Here is an 18026-nt window from a genome sequence, read left to right on the forward strand (position 1 = left end):
ATAAAATTCCACAACATCTGGATCCTTCGAAACATCTGCATCAAACGAAAGATAAACACCAAGACAGCTTCGAAAGATGATCTTTCGAAGTCTTTCGAGCACATGTCACATATCTTTCGAGCATCTTTCGAGCACATGTCACAGATCTTTCGAACACCTTTCGAAGTTGGACATGGCTGATCCTTCGTACACTTCAGAATTGATCCTTCGAAGTCTTTTTGATCCTTCGAAGAACTGATGATCTTTCGAGCACTCCTGTTCATCTTTCGAATCTCCTTGATCGAAGGATGATCTTTCGAGGTCGAAAGTTATCCTTCGATGGTCCTGACACAAGGACAGAAAGTACGACAGGTGTCAGAAAAGTTGATGTGGTAGGTGACCAACTTTCGCAAATTTCGAAGCATGAAAATTTGAATTTTGAATTTTGTTTGATCCTTCGAAATCTGTTCAATCTTTCGATGGACAAGCAACATCTTTCGAAAATTTGAAGCTGTCAAGAACATCATGAACACGGAGGACTGTTCATCTGCAGATCCGACGAAAACACTTGTACACGTTGTTTTGATGAAGAAAACTTGAGTATTTTAGAGAAAAACATAAAACCCAACACCCGGTTTAGCACAGATCTGGATATCCGGGTCCAGATCTGGGTTTTTCTCATTTTCACCTTTTTTTTTTACATCTTGAACAAAAACCCACAAAAATCACAGATCTAGAGCACATGTGACTTAGTAAACGGTTAGTTTTACTAAATCGGGCACCATGGCTCTGATACCAATTGTAGGTCCGTGTTTCGGGACCGAAACCGTGATTTTCATGTTTATGTTCAAAGATGGAAGAGATAAGAGAGATGATAACAAACAAACTTTGTATTAATCCGGTAGTAAACATTACAAGTCGGCCCGGTTACATGACAACCGAACTAATACCAAAGAAGTATACATCCGGGGAGAAACCAAGTGGTGATTTCTCCCGGTGAGGTCCCAGACCTCCTCACACTCTCTAGCACACACTTGTGCTCTCACTCTTGTGTTGCAAATGACAAAGTGTTGGTATTTATACCAAAACAAACACTGCAGGTCGAAGGATCAGACTGACTGGTCGAAACATCATCCTTCGATCAGACAGTCTTCGAAAGATACTCACATACCTCGAATGATATCCTTCGATATCCTTCGAGGTCCATCCTTCGATGGGTATCTTTCGAGCTCATCGAAGGATATTCATAATCCTTCGATGCCTTATCCTTCGACACCAATGACAACACAACAACTTTGTCTAGCAACACACACACAGTCAAACCAACAACCCTCTCATTTGACCACTTCAAACGAGCGGGTCTATACACGTTCGTTTGACCGTTTCACTAACTATTACAAATTCAGCATAAAATAAAACTAATCTATTCGACAAGCATCGGACACAAAATCTGCATCAACATGAAGTTCATAAGAACTCCATGATGACATCACCCTAGAACACCTTAAATCTAGTGATTTCATGGTTAAAGTTAAGATTCAAAAGAGAGAAAGAAGAAGGAGTGCGTGTAGATCATAGAAGTACAAGATTTAGGTTGAAAACTTACAAGAATTGCGAGAAATCGAGAGAAAGGAGGGCTGAAGTGAGCTGGTCGAGCAGAGGAGCTGTCACATCAAGTGATGTGACAGTTGAGGGTATTTGTAGGGTTTCCCAAAAAGGAAAGTGTAAAGGGATCGAGTGGGTCACCGATGGGATGGCTGTCCGATCGGATGGCAATCCGATCGGTTGACCATCCGATCGAGCAGTCACTCGTTTGAGTGGCTCCGATGATTTGAGTCTCGACGTTCGTTTCGTGCATTGAGTTTTGCGATGTATTTCGAGTGAGCGATGCGATAGTATTACCCATTAGTTACACAATTAATCCCAACTACGATATCTAACATACAATCACTATAATTGACTTGCGTTTAGCGTTTGCGATTCGATTGCGATAGAGTTGCGATTGCGTTTCGATTAATCACCACAACATAAACATAAATAAACATGCACAAGTAACACATAAATAGCACACACACGTAAGATAGTATCCAGAACGCATAATTCGGGTTGCGGATGCGATAAGCGATAAAACATACGATAAATAGCGATTAAACCTCGATTATTAATAAGTACTCCACATAATACAACTAATGCGATAAAATAAATAGATTATCTACAAGTCAAAGAAGTCAAAACAGTAGTTGAGCAAGGAGTGACAGATCGCAATTTGCAATCTTTTCTTCCTTTGACTTCAATGTTGACTTTGACTTTGACTTTCGAAACACGGGGTGTTACAAAGTGTCCAATAATTTTTGGATTACACATTTTTATAAATATATAAAAAAATTAAAACAAATTTAGGCCAAAAAATTGAGCCTCCACCTCCCATGGCCATAACTATAAACAAGAGTTTAGTTACAGGGTTAGGATCAAATTAGGCCAAAAAAATTAGCCTCGGCCTCCCATGGCCATAGCTATATTATAGGGTTGGAATCAAATACAAAATCTCCTAAAAATAAGAAGTCGTAAGAAGGGTATCAAACGGACTCCGATTGACCTCATTCAAGTGGCATTGAAATCGTCTCATCGTACTCTACGATGTGAGATTTTCTAGGTTTTTGTTTTTAGATGTTTAACTTGTAGATTTTAGACTTTTTGTTTACATGATTGTATCTTTTATTTATCATTGAGTTTCCTCTATATTTGCGTCATTGTGTTTTTTTGTGACTCATTGTGTCTTTTTTTTTTCGAGATTGTGTTATATTTTGCTCGACATTGTGTTATATTTTGCGATCCATTGTGTCTTTGTATACTTCTTTTTAGGAGCCTTTTGTAGAATAACTTTACCCTTTAGTTATATTTCGTCGTTTTTTAGGGTTTTTTTATTTTTTAAACTTTTTACTATTAATTACGTTAGATAGATGTTTGGAAGCGTATGTGAGCATCTCAACCGCACAACGTTATTGCATAACTACGCATGGGTTGGATTAAACCCTAATCACGCACATTATTTGCATAATTACACAGATTATAATGCATAATTCCGCACATTATTATGTAATCACGCACGCTATAATGCATAATGACGCACGTTATAAAAAAAATCAAAAACCCGCATGTCACCAAACATGAAAGTAGACATGTTAAACTCAAAATTACGCATGGGTTGTTTCAAACCCCTAATTACGCATGTTATATACATGACCACACACGTTATAAAAAAATAAGGAATGCCATGCGTCTGAATCTGCTTCTCGCGTATGCAACGCGCGATAAACACTATTATATTTTACACACTCTATAAATATTAAAAAAAATTGGCCCAAAAAATCGGGCCTTAGCCAAGGCCGCCCCGGCCTAGCCATAATTATGAAAAAGAGTTTAGTTGAATTTATTGATAATAATTAAAAAATAATAATATTAAAACGTCACAGTCCTGGTTAAACTAGTTTAAACAATTTATGTGATCATCAAAACAAAGTGTTATGACATAATCGATATAATAAATGGTATGATTATTAAAAAGAAAAAATAAATCAAAAAAGAAAAAAAAAACAGCAGGTGTTGCGTATTTAAAAAATTAAAGTATAGGATTGATGAAAGTTTTTTTAGAGTTAATTACTGTTTTTGTCCTTTTGGTTTGTTAAAAATCACTATTTCAATCCATTAGTTTAAAAATTGCGATTTCAGTCCCTGTGATTTCACTTTTGTAACCATTTCAGTCCACCTCGTAACCATTTCAGTCCATGTACTTAACAAAATAATGGATTGAAATAGTTACGAAAGTGAAACCACAAAGACTGAAATGGTTATAAAAGTGAAACTACATGGACTGAAATCGTAATTTTTAAACTAATGGACTGAAATAGTGATTTTAACAAACCACAGGAACGAAAACAATAATTAACTCTTTTTTTATTATTTCTAGATTGAAGTATAATATGATGATATTTTTTTTTCTATTACTTCTAGATTGAAGTATATGTATATATTTTCTTTTTGTAAAACCTAGATTTCAATGAGGCCAAATTTGTTGCCCAACTGTTTCTTGTCTGGAAAAGTCTGATGGAAGTGTTTGACGGGAAAATGAAGAGAGTCACGTCGTCGTATCGTGTCAAATAATTATTCACCACATATAAAATTCTCAATGTTGTTGACTAGTTGATTTTATGAAAAAGTTTCATGTTCATCCTCCCTCCATAACAATCCAAAGGATTGATGGTATTAACAACAACTCAGACACTTTCTAATTTAACAAATAAACTATTCATTGTTTTTCCTCACAACTTGAATAGGTTGATCCTTATCCAACACTTCGATACCACTAGACCAAAGGCCCTTTAATAATGTTTGACAGGTGGGCTAAGCGTATCATTCTAAAAGCCATTTAAGCATGAGTTTTTTAAGTTATAGAGTGGCACTTATGAAATTATGATATGACACTCTCAAATTTAAGTAGACATACAATTTAAACCCTATATTTTCCATGTGTTTTTTATATGTTTTTGACCGACCACATTGTGACAAGTGTTCCATTCATAACTTTTAAAATATGATGTTTTTGATCGACCACTTACTTATTTTTATTTACGTTTTGATGCAAGTTTCATTCAAAACACGGAGTAGTACGTAATAATATATAAGTCATCGAAGCATGGTGGAACAAATCATCAAAGCTTTTTTATGGTTTTTTTTCTTCTTTTTATAACTTTTTTTTACTAATTAGATAGTTTTAAACTATTTAAATTTTATCACAAAAAAAAATTATTATATTATTTATTATTATATATTATAAATAAGCAACAAGTTTTAGCTTAGGGTGATTGTATCCTTGGCTTTGGTGTGTTTCAAAAAAAAAAAAAAAAAAAAAAAGATTATGTCCACAAATTATATTTTTTTATTGCAGTCCACATAAATGAACTAAATTAGTATTTAGGGGATACGGTGTGGTTTGCGGCAATCAGCGGCAAACTTGTTTGCCGAGCGGCAAACGCCGCCGCCGACAAACATGGGACGCGACAAAAGAACAAAATCGGTGATGGATTACCGATTCAAGAAGCATGAGAGAGAGGGTAGTGAGAGAGAGAGAGGGGGTATTGTGGGTGGGGTCCATTCCTATCTCAACCAATCACACCTTTTTCCTTTTTTTTTTAAATAGTTTACCACTTCACCAAGTGTTTAAACCATTGCCAACATTTTTCACCAAAGTTTAAACACTTTTGCCTAATTGACATGACGCGCTCTCATTAGTCGGTTTTTTGGTTTGCCACTTTAAAGTGTTTAACCACTCCTTATACCCTTAGGTGATATAGATGGTTTTGTTATTTATAATTATTTCAAATTTTTAAAATACTTTTTCCAAACTATTTATTAGCACTTTTTTGTGTAGTGGAATAATTAGTTTTCTAGATTTAGAATTTCTAGAAGGTTTATGCGATGTTGAAGAAAACAATATTAATTGAAAGTATGTATTTATTTAACTATAAAATAATTGGAATTTTATTTGATTCTAAAGTAATAAGATGATTGCTGCAATTTTACATTTATATACTATTATTTTGCAATAAATTTGTGCATATATGAGTTGTGTATGTTGCTTTAGTGGTTTTTTGTTCTAAACCAATTTGTTCAAAAAAATTTGCAACAAGTTTGTGCATATATGAGTTGTATATGTTGCTTTAGTGGTTTTTGTTGTAATGATGAATGATATTTTTATACCATACAAGTAAATATAATTTTTTTTTAATTTTGACATATTTTGTTGAAAGTAGAGTTGTATACGCAATGAAATGGAGTATCTTTCTTATATTGTAAGTTATAACGAGTGTTGGTACTAACAGATGCCTTCACAACAATATGAGTTCTACTTCAATTTCGTTCGAACAACATCGGTATTGACATTCGTTTTTATGGTTTTTGATCAATGTGAAACATGTGCCAATGTTCTTTTGGGCATACTACAACTATATTTTTGAGTTTTATCTTTCAGCTTCCATACCGAATGCCAGTAGTGTACCGCCATCATAACGAACCAAACCGATATTGACCAAATTCTAGCCGCAACACGCGAAGAAGTTTCACTATTTTATTTATATTTTAATACATATAATATCATATGTATTGTGAACAATATATATAAAAAGCACATTTTTGTGTATAGAAAATAAATACCAACCAAGCTTTAAGCACATATTAGAATTGGTGGGATAATTCGGATAACAAACACATTTAAATTTTTGAAATGTAACTTTCAAAATCATTTATAATACCTTAAAGAAGAAGGTCGGTGGCATAAGCCACCAACCCCTTCTATCCCTAAACTTTGTTATAATGACAAAATTAACCCTATAATTTTATCCATGTCATTTTGATCCATCAAGTTTCAAAAGTTTCGAGTTTATTCTAAATCTAATTTCTTACGTTATTATTTTGATGTACGTGTCAATATAAATTCGAGTTCGTCTATGCTTTAACGTAGTTTTTTTTAAATGAGTCAAGTCAATTAAAAAAATGTTTTATTTTTATGTATGTTTTGAAGTAAAATTTGTTTGGAAACAAATCGGGTCAAATATAATACGTTTCATTCGGCGAGATAAATTTGAGTTACTATATGTTCCGACATAAATTTAGTTAAGAAATGAGTTGGGTCAATTTTAGTCTATATTTTATCACGTTGCGTACGATGTCACCACACGTGTTTATTTTATGTATGTTTTGGATTGGTCTACGTTTCGACGTAAATTTTGTTTGGAAACAAATCGGGTCAAATATAATATATTTTTCATTCAACGGCATCAATTCTGATTGCTCTATGTTTCAACATAAATTTAGTTCGAATACGAGTCGGGTTGATTGTAGTCTATAATTTATCATCTCGCATACGGCGCCGCCGCAACGCGCTGTGTGTAAAAAAATATTTATTAATAATTTTGATCTTATTTTTATTTACCTCCATATAAATTTTATTTATTAATAATTTTTATCTTTTATATTTACCTCCATATAAACTTTATTCAAGATCGACCAACTATTACGTGCTTATTTTTATTAAAGTTTTGATGTGAACTTTTTTTTGTGAGGTTAATACTAAACTATTTTAGTTTTTATAATAAATACATAGTTATTTATTTTAAAATTTTTAATTAGTTTTAACATTATTTTTATCCATATGTCCATTGATATAATGTTAGTTCAAAATTGATCTTGCTTAACGTTTTGACGTGAATGTTTCTTTCACGGGGAAAGGCTAAACTATCTTAATTTTTACAATTAATTTTATTTTTATTTATCCACGTTTCGATATAAACTTTGTTCAAAATTGACACGTCATTATATGCTTATTTTTATTTAACGTTTCGAAGTGAACTTTTTTTCTTGGGGTTAATACTGATGTAAAAGTCGTCGATACCCGGTGTTACAAATTTTAAATCCTCCACGGAATCTACGTTTTGAACCACCGCAGAGCACGGCAATTACCCTTTCATTATGTATCTAATAACCAAATTAAATGTGTAGTAAAAATCAATATCACTAACAGTTTATCCAAAAAAAAATTATAAATCATTATAGAAAGAGGCAGTATGCAATGACCAAGTAGTAATTTTCTTTATATCGCGAAAACTGAAGAATCAAACTAGACAAGTAACAAGAACATTGATGCCCCAATGTATCTTGAACCATTTGGCTTTAACCTATGTACCAAACAAGTAGTAAACATATATTGAAATCATCAGGTAGACCACTTTGCAGTTGGGATTTGGGTCCCATTGCATATGGCTACTATCAAACCTACAACCATCATATTTCGAGTCCAAGTGACTCATGAAATTGTGGATTGGCCTCGAGTCATCTTCTAATAATTTTCTTTATATCGCGAAAACTGAAGAATCAAGTTTTCACTTTTTTTCATAACTCATTAACAATAAAATAAATTAGTTAATGGGTTTATATCCGTCACTCTCAAGCACATGAGAAAATAATTAAGAACCATGCCATGACTAGAGCTATAGAACCAAATCATGTTAATTCCTATTCAAAGATGAACACTTTAGTAGAATGTAACAAAAAAAAAAGCCCACAGGAACAAAGATATATATTATTAATAGTCACACAAGGACATACTTGAAACTTAAAAGAGAACAACATTATTAAACAAGATAGATAGAAGGTACCTATCCAGACTCCAAAGAGAGACATAGCCCTCATTTATTTTACACTCCAAACCTTCAAAGATAGACTGAAACATAACAGTTTCTATAGTTAATACCGACACAACGACACACTTGATCTTGACGAACACTCTCGATCAATTCATCATTTCTTTCATCAAAGCCTTGAAGTGGTTCTCCCAATCGTCCAGAAGTGAAAAAGTCGTTTCTTTATCCCGCAAGGTTCTTCAGGACGACACTTTCCACTTATATTCACTTCTAAGTTGCATAGTTTCTCACTACACATCTTGACAATGTTATCCACCACCCCAGCCTTCGCTTCTTCAGCCGAAAAAGGGTACCCAACGAACTCTGCAAGCCTCTTCGCACTATTTGTAGGGTCCCTAATCAAATCTTCATATTTCAGGAACATAATTTGGCCAGGTCTTTCTAAGCTTGCTTTCCAGTATCCCATGATATGATCCCAATACAGCCCATTAAACAAAACACCCTTGCAAAACTCCTCAAATGGAACAGCTTCCAACGGTAACTTCAACGATTCTCTCATGAAATGGTAATGAGAAATCATAACATCTTTTATGTTCCGGTATATGTAAACTATCTTGCAGTTGGAACCTATGACTGATCTTGGCAACGAAGCGTAAGGAAGGTGTGTGGCCACGAGTGAGAGGCTCGAGTTTCTCTCAACGAAAGGAACACGATCATGAAGCGAGGTTGTGAACAAAGGACTGGTGGTTTTGTCAAACTTTTGTCGGGTTACAATGGCAAAAGCCAAGGCTTTTAGCCAAGCCGTGCCGCTTCCTGGACAACCACACAATAATACATCAGTAGGCTCGGTCTTGAAGCTTTGTTGAGCCAGAATTAAGTCTCCCTCGAACCACTTTTGGAAGGTGCAAAAGTTTGTATACTTGTAACAAGTCAACTCGCATTTCAACAAGTTACAAGAATGTTGAGGAAGTGTTTTGAAAATGTCTTCCATGTGGAAGCTGATATAACTAACAAATATGCTAGTTTTTGTGAGGATTGTGAATTGGCTAGAGTCTGGACCCTTAACTTATAGATAACTTTGAGTTATTATTTTAAGGTGATTGTGTACCTAATCTGTTGCATACGTAATGGCTTGCCATAGGCCTTTACTTCAATATTTATGTGGTAACATGTTACATGTCACAAAAACAATTACTTAACTAAAAGAGGGAAAAAAAAGATCCATACAGTAATGTGGTAACATGTCACAAAACGAATTAACGTATATGCATGCATGCATGCATACACGTATTACGTATATATGGTTCTGAAATGAACGTGCACATGTATATATAAAACTAAAATATGTTCATCAGCTGACTAATATTAGTTACACCTTTAATGAAATTCTGAACGGATGACCAAGGCTCGTAGTAATTAATTATTAACGAATGCACACAGAGAGCAACGTACATTGCTTAGGTCGACTATGGCCCCAATATTATTCTTTAGACGTTAACTAATTAGATTTTACGCACCAAATCGTGTTTAGTATAACGATATTAAAAGAGTTTCATTGGTTATTTATCGTGGATTCACGTCATATTAACAAGAATTTAGAAAATTTGACCTTCTACTAGCTTTTTACAAGAAATATCTTTAATAAAATACTTTCACTGTAGTTCAGAAAAAAACACCACTACATAATATGTGACATTTCCCCTGTTATAACCCTCCTTTAAAAGAATGTCGGTTCTAATGTTGGATTGTTGTGCTTTAGAGACAAAGTGATAAAGAGTTGATCCAAGAGTTTGACATATTTTTATATACACCATCTAGATAATAGGAAATAGAGCAGAAATGTCTCAATTTTTAAACGGACATAATTTATGCTACGATTGGAGTTACAAGCCAATTAGCAGTTGACGAAAAGTTTCAACGACCTAGATCAAGTAGCAAATGGTCTTCGGTGGTTTGATACAACTATCTGCCTAAATTTCTTGATCTAAGGCCTCGATTTCATCAATAAAAAAAATTCCCCAGATGTTGCAAACTTTCGCACTTTCCGATTATATTTTAAAACGCGTAATCTTGTATTAACATGATTTATGCCTTTATTTATGGTCTTTATTTTAATAACTGTTAGTTAATTTTCATTTCAAAATTTTGGCAAACCTTTAGAAAACTCCTTATAAAAGTGCACCAGTTGTATTCATTCTATCATCTAAATTTTTATCAAATTCCTTTGGGAACTATTTTCTTTATTTATTTGCTTTCGCTCTGCGTCATACAGGAACTAGGTTCTTGGAAAAGAAAAAAACGAACTTTGTATGCCCTACTAAAAATGAGAATAAAGAACTAGAATTGTTCTATGGTAAAGAAGAAACAGGCTCTCATACCCTGTTAAAATAATAGAACACATATTAAGGTACCTAACCATCACTAGTGATCTAGACCATGGATATTTAAGTTCCACCTATGGTGGGTACGGGTGAGTTTTCCTTTCCAGGTCTCAAGTTCGAGTCTGGGTAATAGAGTTTTCTCATTGAGGGGTTTAAATTGATGATCTATTATGTAAGGGGAATCTCTAATGCGGACCCGGTTAAGACAACGTATGCTAAAGCTCTCGACATTCGCGAATAATTCACACCTTTCAAAAAAAACATAATAAGGTACCTAGAATAGGAATTATAGCTTAGTGTTTCTTTGACTTTCTACTTTATTTTTTCTCACATTTTGCATTTCTTCTTTCTAATACCATAGTTTCTTACTTTCTTCTCTAGTTTCCTTTTTAGCCATTGCACAAGTACGTTTAGGCTAGAGAGTATGGTGACATCCCATCCTTGGAGGACCATCCGCCACGTAGGCGCCACGTCATAGTCCTCCCAAGGATGCTCCATCCTCCAAAAGTAGAGGGTATAGGAGGATGGTCCTAGTCATAGTCCTTCCCATCACTTTTATGTTTTTTTATTTTTTTTAATCTTCTACTTTTTTTAACATTTAACAAATAAACTAACAAAATATTTTCATTAATATTAAAAAACATTACATAAACTTAAAAAAAATAAACTTCAAAAAAATTAAAAATAAAACATAAGCTTAAAAAAAATAAACTTAAAAAAAACATAATCTTAAATCCTAATATATTAAAATAAGCTACTAGTCTTCGTCTTCCATGTCGTTGTCGGGTTCGTTTTGAGCGTTGTTCCAAATGTACTCCACCAAGTCCGCTTGTAGGTTATGATGTGTGTGCTCGTTACGTAGAGCGAACATGTTCAAATCTTGTTGTTCCCCACTAACTGGAACAGAATTTCCAGTAGACGCGTTTTCATCGTACTCGCATATCGCTCTACTTTCATTTTCAATGACCATGTTATGAAGGATGATACAAGCGTACATAATGTTTCGTAACCGCTTTGGTGTAGCCGAACGTGCTGGATGTTCAATGATTTGCCATTTTTTTTTTGTAGAACACCAAAAGCCCGTTCAATATCTTTCCTCGCACCCTCTTGAAACTTCGCAAACTTTTTTCTTTTATTGTCCGTCGGGTACGGAATAGTTTTAACAATTGTCGAGTACGTTGGGTATATCCCATCGGCTAGGTAGTAACCTCGCCTGTATTCCACCCCCGAAACCGTAAAGCTGGTGTCTGGACCTGTACCCGCCACTACATCCTCAAATATCTGTGACTGGTATATGATGTTAAGGTCATTGAGCGAACCAGGTAGACCAAAAAAAGCATGCCAGATCCTGTGACGCAACAGCCTCTAGAATAATAGTCGGATGTCCATGATCTCCCCTAGTATACTGACCTTGCCAGGCAACTGGGCAGTTCTGCCACGGCCAGTGCATGCAATCAATGCTCCCGAGCATTCCTGGGAAACCATGTCTGTGTTCGTGTGCTTGATATAATTTTTGAACGCCGTTTGCGTTCGGCTTCCGCAGGTATCGCTTGCTATACAATTTGACAACCCAATCACAAAACTTGTGCAAACATAGACGTGCGGTTCTTTCAGACATCCTTATATACTCGTCTAATGCATCGGGTGTGAAACCGTATGCCAGTTGGCGAATGGCCGACGTACATTTTTGTAAATTACTGAAACCCCTTTGCCCCCTAGCGTCGTTTCGCAGTGTAAAAAACGGATCAGACTGGGCCATGTCGCCTGCAATACGTAAAAACAGTGGACGACTCATGCGGAACCGACGTCGAAAAATCTCGGCTGGGTACACGGGTTCGTCGGCAAAATAATCGGCTACTAGTTTCACATGGGCGGCTATAAATTTAAAACGAAACATAAATAAAATTAATTATAAAATATATTTTCAAATCTATATAAAACATAAGGAAAAAAATCCTAAAATACCTTCTTGGTCTCGGTTTAATTTTGCTCGTCTAGTTAGCCGTTGGACGACGCTTCATCACACGCCATGATGACCTGAGCCGCGTTCATAATCATATTATGCATAATAGCATCCTCTTCCGAAGATGAAGAATACCACGTAGACGAAGATGATAAAGAAATGGAAGAAATTGAAGAAATGGAAGAAGGTGAAGCCATGATAATTTTTGAGAGGGGGATGGGGTGGTAGTGGGTAAAAAATGGTATAAAAATAGATCAGTTTTTATAAAAAGAGAAGAGGGGTTATAAAATGTGAGAAAGATATGAGATTGTAGTGGGTGAAAAGTTGTGAAAAAATGTGTAAAAGGGGTGAGTACTTATAAAAGTGGGAGTGAGTTTGGTGATTTTTTGAAATATAACCGTTTGAAATATTAAATTAAATGAGAAATTAATTTTTTTTAAATAACGGCTAGTTTTTAAACTTGGGCCCCACAAAAAGTTCCGTCGCAAACGACGAAGAAAGGACGTGTAGGACGGGATGGCAGGGGGCGGCATGGTGTGCCGGTCCGTCACCGCGTGAGGACGGGCTGAAGACGGGGCCATACCGTCTAGCCTTATCTATTATCATATATGGTGTGCTAGCAATATAAGTGACGAGTAACAATGTTTGATCCGTTATGAAGCAATTTGTTTCCATTTTAATTCATATACTTGTTTGATCTTGTGCGACTATTATGATGTAGCTTGTTTGATCCCTTGTCATGAGTTATGAAGGCACTTGCAAGTTGTATACCTTGTCATGAATCCAACGTGATAAATATTAACGGACCAGTTTTTAATGAGTTTAAACTTTACTATTGGGTATTGATAAGTAAAGAGTAAAAAGCTTAATTTAAAATAAATATATAAATAAAAATTTAAAAAAAAAATCAGGGCTCCGGAGATTAGGCCCTAGGCCGTTGCCCTCCCTCAGCCGACCTTGGATATTAACAAGATCGAGTTTGAGTATCTGAATTTTGCATCATTCTCAAGTTTGACTTATCTAGTTGAATACCATTACATGTGCTTCTACACTTAGGTCACACTTAGCTATTGATGTTTTATTATTCATATTCATAGTTGTATTTAATTGGTATTTTATAATAAAATAAAGAGTAAATTACAAGTTTTGTCCTTTATGTATGTCCCAAATTGCAGGCGTTGTCCTTTAAACCAAAACTTGACAGGCGGTATCCTTTGTGTTTTCAAAATCTTGCACGTTTTGTCCTTTAGGCCAAACTTAGTTAGATTTGTTAGTTAAATCTGGTATCAAGGGGCTATTTTGTAAAAAAAAATTATTCAGGGACTAAATTGTACAAAACTTAAAAATATAAAACCCCCAAATTAGGTCTTCTTCCCCATTTATCCCCATTCACCACCGCCCCCAAACACCTGCAACCACCACCGCCATTACCACCACACCCACCGCCTTCCGCCGCTCAACCATCACCTTCCCTCATCATGACCATCCACCGATTCACACCACCGTCAGTCACCCACCGACTTCAACCACCGCCATTACCACGATCTCCACCACCATTCACACCGGTCAACCTCCTCAGCCACTGCCACCGCCGTTTCAACCGCTGGACCACCATTTCCGACGCCACACCACTCCGCCAGAACTCTGTTTCTAATGATAAACGTAGTGAGACGTATACTTGTGAAGAGAAATTTATTCAATCGGATGAGCGTTTAAGACCAAAGAACAGGGGTGTTAGTGTTCCTCCACCAGGGAATAAGTTCTATCTAAATCGCCTTCATTTTATGGGGGATGATCAGTCGGATGAAGTTACCGTCACATTACCAGAGCTTCTTTATCCTGTTGAAACCCTTAAACAGGTTTTCATTGCAACTTTTACAAGTGATTTATCATGGTAAGGTCTGCATGTTTATAAGATTCTTATTAAATATGTGTCTTGATGTTGCTCTCATTTTAAAGGATTTTATTTTCTTAGGTTTTTATCTTACTGTGAGATTCCTGCTCATTTACCGTTATCCATTGCTTGCCATAACGCCGAAAGGTGTTGGAGTTCAAGCCCTGACAAAAGAACCTCAAGAACTTACGCAGATTTTCCGAACTTAGATGTTATGTAAGTCGGATGAAGACGTTGATGACGTTGGCTTATTGACCATGATTGTTCGCTAACTGTTCTGTAACATAGTTTCTTTGTGATATCAGATACCCACAATTTCCTGAGCTTCCAGTTTTCTTGTTTGTGTTTTGGTACTTAACAATATTCTTCTGGGTTTGGTCTGTCCACAAGGTGTTTGATGAAATGACTAGTATACTTTTAACAGCTTTAAAGATTGATAAAAAAAGCCCCTTATCATCTGAATTACAATGTGGTCATTGAAATTTTAAAACGACAAAATGAAAGCTCCCAAGTCCTTCAACGAGTTATACGACAAACCACCAAGGTGGAAATGGAAGTGAATTGAAGAAGAAGAGTGAGAGATCGGACAGAGATGGAGTTGAATTAGGGTGATTGTGATGGTGGCGGTGGCGGCGGCGGCGGCGATGGTGGTGGCGGCGGTGGAAGGTGGCGGCGGTGGAGGGTGGTGTTGATGGTGATGAAGGGTGGTGGTGATGGTTTTTTTAGTCCCTGAATAATATTAATAATAATAATATTAATAATAATAATATTAAGTTTTGTACAATTTAATCCCTAAATAAATTTTTTTTACAAAATAGCCCCTTGATACCAGATTTAACTAACAAATCTAACTAAGTTTGGCCTAAAGGACAAAACGTGCAAGATTTTGAAAACACAAAGGACACCGCCTGTCAAGTTTTGGTTTAAAGGACAACGCCTGCAATTTGGGACATACATAAAGGACAAAACTTGTAATTTACTCTAAAATAAATAAATATCTACCACTAGGTTATCACCCGGGAAATGCTTCCCGGGCTAGAGAAAGTTATACATGTCACTTATTATTTAAAAGCAATACATACTTAAATAAAATGATAAAAAAAAATAAGTGACATGATATATGAAATCAAAAAGCAACAGTTTACATTATAAGCTACCAAAGACTTCTTTATAGACGACATTAGACGTCTTATTTGTTGGTTTTCCCTCGGCATCAAATATCAATATTTTAACTCCTTCTCTGGTCTTGACCCTTGATAATGCAACGTACAACTGACCATGAGTGAACACAGGATCTTTCAAATACAGACCAACTTTTGATAAGGATTGTCCTTGACTCTTGTTAATTGTCATGGCAAAACAAACTGATAAAGGAAATTGTCTTCGTTGGAATTCGAATGGTATTTTTTTGTCTGACGGAATCATATTAAGTCTTGGAATAAAAACTCTTGTGCCGATATTACCGCCGGATATCACTTCAGCTTCTATTACCCGTTTGCCTAGAAAAGTAATTCTTAGCCTTGTACCGTTACATAAACCTTTTTGTTGATCGATGTTTCGGAGAAGCATGACAGGAACACCAACTTTAAGAACTAATCTATGATTAGGCAAGCCTGAAATCTTAAGAGCATTTAAGTTCTCCGTTGAGTATAAACCTTCTTGAAATGAATCAAGCATTTGTTCAGTTTGACATATGCTATCGGAACTCAAATACTCTTTAGCATCACCTGGAAATAACGAAAGCAATCGATCGTTAATTTCATGAACTACGTCATTTTTTGGTGCTAGAATTGCTCGCTCAGAAAAAAAAACCAGGATTCCGAAATTGTTCCATAATTGAAGGGTAGACGAAGTTAATTAAGCTTTGTATTGGATCAGAATTATCGGTGATTAATAGATCATCTGGTATCTGAATAATTGCTTCACCATCGTTATCATCTCCCAACTTACCTTCACCAATATCAAGCAGCCATTTCGCAAACTCCCTGATAGACTCCATATCAGAACTTTCAGCTCCAATTGTTAGGCGCATGTTTTTAGTCAACCTTAACAATTTGCACTTTGACCATATATATGAAGAGCTTAAAGAAGCACAAACTATTTGTTGTCTAGTACCATTAGGAATAACTGGTAGGATTTGTCTAAAGTCACCGCCGAATACAAAAACTTTCCCTCCAAACGGAACATCAGAACGAATACTCCTACCGTCAGAAAATACGTCAGACATCGTCCTATCTAAAGCTTCAAAGGCATGTTTATGGACCATCGGTGCTTCATCCCATATGATCAATTGAGTTTCCTTTAATAATTTCGTGATATCACTATTTGGCTTAATATGACACATGGAATCTTCAGTCAGATTAATTGGGATATGGAAGCGAGAATGGGCTGTCCTTCCACGAGAAAGTAATAACGAAGCAATGCCACTTGAAGCAACATTTAAAACTATCTCACCTCTACATCGAACTGCTGAAGACAAAGTCTTCCATAAAAACGTTTTTCCAGTTCCACCGTAACCATAGACGAAAAATAACCCTCCTTTACGGCTTGCAACTGCTGACATTATTTCGTCAAAAACAGATCGTTGTTCATCTGTCAAACATTGATGCAAATTATTAAACTCAGCTTCTACTTGATCTACGTCGTGTGATAGCTCTTCATTGATTAACGATTAGTAGCATCACGTAACGAATCATCATCAGGGAAAGGCATCGTGTTAAATCCTCGTAACGACGAACCATTCGAAAGTAAATATTTTTCAATTTCCAACAAAGTAAGGTTTTTAATTTGATGTTCAGGAAGAAGTAAACCTAAAAAAAATTAATTGTTATTGATAATGAAACGGAAAAGTAGAATGTAAAATAGAAAGACAGGTAAGAACCTTGAATATTTGTTTCTTTTTTACGTCTGTATAAAATATCATCTGCTAAGTATTTCCACGTGTTCTCCCAAACAAACTCTGGCCGTGAAAGTGTATTTGACAACAGCAAGGTAGCAAATAACGCTCGCAGATACCCAGCATGTCCTTCAAAACTTGCTTCTTTAATGGCCTCAACATATTCATTGTCATCATCTAAGAGCCCCATTGCGTAGCAAGCATCTCTAAATGTCGGGAATAACTGACCGTTAACAATACGTATTTCCTCAAAGGATCTGGGACCTCTAACTTTATTCAGAAGTATCCTCAAAAATAAGGTTCTCCTAATGCAGGAGACACAGAATGTATACGTCCAACAGTTTGGTACGTCTTACGTACCTGCCAAGATCTATCTTGAGGTTTCCAAACAAATTTGGTAGGAAACTCAACATAAGTCAACTTTCTAGCATTTTCATCTGACTCGTTTAATTTCATCCATTCAACAAATATTGAAGAAGCAACAGAAGGCTTGCTTAACACATTATCAATATCGTCATCCGCACCATACACAACATTCTGTTGACCCGGCATGTGAAAGGGAAGCCTCATAATAGCAGGATACCTATAATGAACCTCGTTTGAGAATATTCTCCATGATGCTTCACAAGCTGAAATATATCTGCAATCATAATATTCCTTGATCTCATCTCTTGGCTTATCCTTAATGGTTGGATTTGAAACACCAGAAACAACCGCA

At 35.6% G+C, this 18026-nt stretch overlaps 3 protein-coding genes across 3 annotated transcripts; 1 reads left to right on the top strand and 2 right to left on the bottom strand.

Annotated features, from left to right (window-relative positions):
• Window positions 1–8194: 8194 nt before the first annotated feature.
• On the bottom strand, window positions 8195–9167 carry LOC110930764 (flavonol sulfotransferase-like). Its single transcript, XM_022174134.2, has one exon. The coding sequence runs from the start codon at window positions 9163–9165 to the stop codon at window positions 8344–8346; it is 822 nt and encodes a 273-aa protein (XP_022029826.1). The 5' UTR covers window positions 9166–9167; the 3' UTR covers window positions 8195–8343.
• Window positions 9168–13974: 4807 nt separating this feature from the next.
• On the top strand, window positions 13975–14892 carry LOC118490557. The gene is made up of 3 exons (XM_035988256.1): window positions 13975–14412; window positions 14494–14628; window positions 14718–14892. Exons 1-3 carry the CDS (start codon window positions 13997–13999, stop codon window positions 14890–14892), a joined length of 726 nt encoding a protein of 241 aa, XP_035844149.1. The 5' UTR covers window positions 13975–13996.
• Window positions 14893–15558: 666 nt separating this feature from the next.
• LOC118490558 (ATP-dependent DNA helicase pif1-like) lies at window positions 15559–17498 on the bottom strand. Its single transcript, XM_035988257.1, has 4 exons — window positions 17294–17498; window positions 17082–17222; window positions 16225–17004; window positions 15559–16139 (listed from the first exon to the last, which is right to left on the bottom strand). Exons 1-4 carry the CDS (start codon window positions 17496–17498, stop codon window positions 15559–15561), a joined length of 1707 nt encoding a protein of 568 aa, XP_035844150.1.
• Between the last annotated feature and the right edge of the window lie 528 nt (window positions 17499–18026).

Source organism: Helianthus annuus, chromosome 3 (genome assembly GCF_002127325.2).
Source record: "Helianthus annuus cultivar XRQ/B chromosome 3, HanXRQr2.0-SUNRISE, whole genome shotgun sequence".
Classification (NCBI taxonomy): Eukaryota; Viridiplantae; Streptophyta; class Magnoliopsida; order Asterales; family Asteraceae; genus Helianthus; species Helianthus annuus.